Here is a 5,426-nt window from a genome sequence, read left to right on the forward strand (position 1 = left end):
ATCTCCAGATCGTTCTAACTTGCTGCGTGTCCACCCGGCGCGACTACTACGTTTTCCCGCCGACAATTAGCTCATCTCTATTGCTAAAAAGACCCAGAGGTCATCATCAGCGCATGCCTAATCGCCCCCCCCCCCCCCCCCCCCCCCCCACCCCCACCCCCCACACCCCCACACACACACACTAACCGCGCTAATCACCCCCGAGATATTGGTCCGTCCATATACTTCACAATGTACCCAAGATATTATGAACTATGGACTCGAAGGTCTAACACAAAAATCACCACGACAAATACTGTACAATATAATATTTGATTCAAATAGCAATCTCTTAATTGCCTAATACACTTTTGTGTTTATTGTTACGTTCATTGCATTTGACTGAATGCTGAACTCCATCACATATCACTTCTTGCAGACGTCCTCTGCTCCTCCAACTTGTAAAACACACTGCCATCATATATGCCTCTTGCAGAGTCCTTGTGAAGAAATCCGTGCTTATCACTTGCAAGCTTGTATATTAGTCCCCATTCTCCTTCAGGTGCAGACCTATATAGATAATAATAATATAGGCTGTATTATTTACAGATATGGAAAGAAAATTTATATGAATCGAGAAAATGCTATATTTTAACTTTTGTGTAGTAGTGTCTTATTATTCAAAGGGAACGCATTGCAAGTCATTAGTAACAATAAATCAATGCATATTACAAAATTACCATGATTGAGGGTCTAGTGGATCTCGATTTGCTAGAATCATCTCCTCGATCTCCTCAAACGTTAGCGCATCTGGCCTGACCTTTGCATGCTTTGTGAATATTTCTTCAAACTTTGCAGGAACAAACCTACAATAATAGCATGGCATGTTTAGTACGCAGGTAAATTTGAGAAAACTTTAATAAAATATAAAATGGTGTTATTTTTCTTTTTTGCGAGGAATAAAATGGTGTTATTTGTGGTCATGTGGCATTTTTGTACAACATATAATAATGTAAATGCCATTTGTACATGTAATGTTGACCTAAAGTAATGATGCACTCTACTATTTGTGTAAATAATGTTGATCTGACGTAATAATGCATTCTGTCACTTGTACAGTTACCTTCCTTCAGCGTCGTATGCACCTGTATCACTTCCATGCATTGCTTTATGGATATACTTCAAGTATATGGATAAATGAGGCAGTGGTGCATCATCCTGCATTGAATTTTTTTAAGAAAAAGCAGAGAGAATTAAGTTTCTTACTATTACGTGCGAATCAACAAATCAATCTCATTTGTGTACGTATAAGGGGTGTGTGTGCACTCATCGTTATGGATTTGTTTTTCTGGATAATAGTATTTTAATGGACAGCTATAGAAATCATATGAATACAAGGAAAATTGTTGTAAACGCATATCGGTATACAAAATGGCGACAGAGAGGGCTTATTGACATTCAAAATACGAAAATGTTGCCCCAACTCGGTCATCCGTCACTGGCTCGAATGGAGGAGATGGGTTAAGACGACAATTTGGAAACTTGTGGGGAAAAAACAAAAGTTTTGGTTAGATAATGACAAGAATTTGATAGGAGCAGAATGGAAAGGGATATAGATTAAAATCAGTTGCACTAGAAGGATGTAAACTTTTTCTCAACCACATAAGAAGATTTATAATTTTATTAATGGCATATAAAGGGAATTGACTCATCAGCCAGAGTCCTACGTTTATTCAAAATCCTCATTTTATATGTTATTTAAAATAAATATTTTAGGTCATAAGTTGCACTCTTATTACGATGGCATAAACGATTAGTTGAGCAAGGATGGAGCTCCGTTGTTCCGTAGGGTTATGCTGACCCCAATAACTTTTGTTATTTCCACTACAATCTTCTCCATAAAAATTCTAGACCTCTCTTTCTAATATACAAAATAGCATTGCGACTTAAAGAGTGACCCAAGTGAACCCGGTGATATAAATGCTAAAGAGTGACCCATCGACACTCTAGGATCTCACTATTCACGTTAACTCTCTGGAGACATGCAAGGAAAAGAAAAACGTTCTTAAATTCTAACAAAAAATAGAAAATATTTGGTGATTTCATCACTGATAATAATAACCATTTGATCTAATCTGTTTCCGAAAAGATTACCCACTGCCTCTGCCATTGTGAACATGGTCAAAAGTGATTGCAAAATCTTGATCTAAATAATCAACCATTACAGGTGGGGGCCTCTCCCCCCGTTGATCTAAATAATCAACCGTTGTCATTATAGAAAATAATATAGACAAACCCTCTAAATAAAAATCACCTACACGTAACATGATAGGAAAAATTATGCATAAACCCTTAGTACTTATTAATCAATCCATTTGGTGAAGCGACAGGTTCCTATATATTTGTCTGCCACAAGCATATGCTTTTGCACTTCTCCGCAAATGGATATTATTTCTGCTATTATTATGCATTAGAGTAGTACTTTTTTGTTCTAAATTGTAAGTCATTTGGGTTTTATGTATCTGTGTATCTGGATATAATCTATATTTAGATGCGCTGCAAAAATAGCTTAACCACAAAAAACAAAAATAACTTATAATTTAAAACGAAGAAAGTATTTATTAAATAAAAAAATATGTGTACGTGTGTGTGAGAGAGAGAGAGAGAGTGGTGGACTGTACAGGGCTTGTTTTTGGACCAACACCAGCACTGACGGATGCGGCCTGTTTTCTGGCAAATACGGCATCACATCCAATTGCCACATATCCTACAACACCAAGTGTGAGCTCAAAGTATGATAGGAAATTTTATGCGGTAATTAAACTGCTAAAATGTATTTATATGAAATTATGAATGAATTTTATTATTTTGTGTTATGAAACTCACTGATTGAAAATTATCCATGACTAGGACCTGAGACGTGGTCACGTGGACATATATAAGCAGAATTTATTTCGTCCATTTTAAAATATAGTTTATAACATATTTCTAGCTAACACAACGTAAAATATCAAATAAGTTCAAATGAGTTGACTTGTGCGAGAAACGAGACACGTGTTTAAAATTCTCATGATAGAAAGTGTAGAGGGTAACATATACATGGACGTTTAGGATTTATTTTTATTTTTTGGGCGAGTAGGACGTTTAGGAATATGTGAAAAAGATCAGGGGAGCATAACGGAAACGAAGGATATGCCGATCGGCAAGTTAGAAGTATGATTCTTTTGTCCTTTTTTAATTAATGACAGGAAAGATCCGACAGAGAAACCAACTCATCATAACACAAAAGCTAGAGCCTATATAGGTCTCTGATGTGCCTCTTAGTCAGGTAGAGGCTGGGAGTATTCCAAAGCCTGTGTATCAACTCGATGAACTGCTCTTTGGTTTAATAAAAGCTTCGGTTTCCAAAAAAAAAAAAGATAGGTCTTTGATTCGATAATCGATATACTGCACTAGTTTAGCCATTATTCACCTTCAAAGAGCTCTGAAGCTGTAATAATGCCATCCTTATTCCGGTCGAAAAATTCAACGTGCTTTTGAAGAGCAGTCATGTTGGCAAAATCAATATTGCTTGCCTCCACATGCCCGCCACCTTACATAACAGAATGTGATAACAGTATGTGAGAAAAAAATATTGAGCAGCAATTGTCTTGCTAGCTGCATGGGTACAGTTATGCCAAGACGTGATGAGTCATGAGCATGATTCTTGTCCCGTAATCAAATCCATAATTCTTCTGGAACAAATGAAATAAGAAGATTAAAGAAATAGAACTCCACGTTTACCAAGAACTTACAGCTAAAGAAAACCCATAGAAACAGAACCGCTGTCATCATCACTGGCGGCAAATATGAAGAAGCTGCTGCCGGTGCACGTTGCCGACCCGCCATTGCCACCGGCTATTCCTTCTTCTGCAGGCTGCAGTGGTGTGTGATTTTGAGAGTGCACGTCACAGCAGGTAGCGTCCCATGGCTCGGCTTAATAAGTAGCTCTCGGAAGAACTAGCAATGAAGCAGAGGTCATCCTCATCCTGGTAGTAGGTACTAGTCCTTTGGCTCATTTACGATTGATGTTGATGTTCCCGACCACAAAAATTGTTCTGAAAAGAGGAGCATGTAAGCAAGGAACAAATTGAAGCCGCATGTGAGCCGGTGGGATATGTGGTGTTCCTGGTGGGTGATTGGCGGCAACCACAACCATACAATGAGAATCTTCTCCTTTCCCAGATAGGCTACTCTCTCAGTCTCAAACTAAACGCACATCTCACATTTCGAAGAGTAAAAGATTTTAAGTATACTCCATGTATTCCAAATTACAAGTCATCGCAACTTTTCTTGTAGAGTCAAAGTACGTCAAGTTACTAAAATTATAGAGAGAATTATTATGACATCAAATAGGCAAACTACAAAAATATAATTAACAAAGAATCTAATAATAGTTATTTAGTATCGTAAATTTCATTATTTTATCATATAAATTTGGTTAAACTTAAGATGTCTTGACTCTCCAAGAAAGTTGGAATGACTTATAATTTAGGACAAAGGGAGTAGAAAATAGTCTCAATATTTGTATTTCTAAATAAGTCTATTATGAAAGTATATAAGTATATTCCATTACCTTGATGTGACCAAATTAGCAGTTTCAACAAGATCCTCGGGTTTTTCAGGGATCTTACCTTGCTCGAAGGATGGGACAGCGACCGCTAATTAAGCTAATTGTGTTTCTAACATTTTAGTAAAACTCAATTGATTTTTAATGGTAGAACCAAAACTATCCATTTAGCATTTAGGTTTTTAAAGAACCTTGTCATTGGCAAACAACTTTTTACAAATACTTTCATTTATTGTAGATTGGCCTAAGACAATACCTCTTAATGAAGGCGGGTTATTATAATTATTATTATTATTGTAACCATTACCTTTGTTACACTACTACACTTACATCTTTCATAGTCGCGTTGTAACCCACATCGCAGTCTAATTTTGGCGTTGGTAGTAAGCTATCGACAGTGATACTCATAGCCATCACCGTCAGTATCTAAGACCGACTGGGGTGTACACTACACCACCGTATTGGCTTATCATCCGTCCGTGATAAAGTCCTTACTTCCGTCGTACTGGAACATGACCCGCGTGTGTGGGTATGCACTAACACCGTCGCATGGCTTATGATCCATCCGTGATCATATCCTTATTCCATCGCATTGGAGCGTGACTCGCCTGTGTTGAGACAAACATCATTGTCGCTTCAGCATATGAACTGTCTGGTCATAGGGCATGGTCACCGTCGCGTTGCAGTATGATCCGCCCATGATGATCCTTTAGTTGGTATCGGATTACTAAACGATTCAGCGGTGATGCACTATCACTACTAAAAATATCCACTTTTATGACGAAAATTCTAATGATGAATCCAAAATCATCATAGAAGATCGTTTTTATGACGAATA

General features: G+C 37.4%; 1 protein-coding gene across 1 annotated transcript; it reads right to left on the reverse strand.

Moving 5' to 3' along the window:
• Positions 1-282: 282 nt before the first annotated feature.
• LOC136528913 (probable peroxygenase 4) lies at positions 283-4,030 on the reverse strand. The gene is made up of 6 exons (XM_066521909.1): positions 3,774-4,030; positions 3,452-3,571; positions 2,661-2,746; positions 1,103-1,197; positions 720-845; positions 283-549 (listed from the first exon to the last, which is right to left on the reverse strand). The coding sequence occupies exons 1-6, from the start codon at positions 3,865-3,867 to the stop codon at positions 399-401; spliced, it is 672 nt and encodes a 223-aa protein (XP_066378006.1). The 5' UTR covers positions 3,868-4,030; the 3' UTR covers positions 283-398.
• Between the last annotated feature and the right edge of the window lie 1,396 nt (positions 4,031-5,426).

This window comes from Miscanthus floridulus, chromosome 19 (genome assembly GCF_019320115.1).
Source record: "Miscanthus floridulus cultivar M001 chromosome 19, ASM1932011v1, whole genome shotgun sequence".
Classification (NCBI taxonomy): Eukaryota; Viridiplantae; Streptophyta; class Magnoliopsida; order Poales; family Poaceae; genus Miscanthus; species Miscanthus floridulus.

Excerpts from the sequence above, each read along its gene's own strand:
- LOC136528913 (XM_066521909.1), bottom strand. The coding sequence starts at position 3,867 with ATGGCGGGTCGGCAACGTGCACCGGCAGCAGCTTCTTCATATTTGCCG. Across the intron at positions 1,198-2,660 it reads TTGGTCCAAAAACAAGCCCT|GATGATGCACCACTGCCTCA; the intron begins GTACAGTCCACC and ends AATTCAATGCAG. Across the intron at positions 550-719 it reads CCACTAGACCCTCAATCATG|GTCTGCACCTGAAGGAGAAT; the intron begins GTAATTTTGTAA and ends TTATCTATATAG.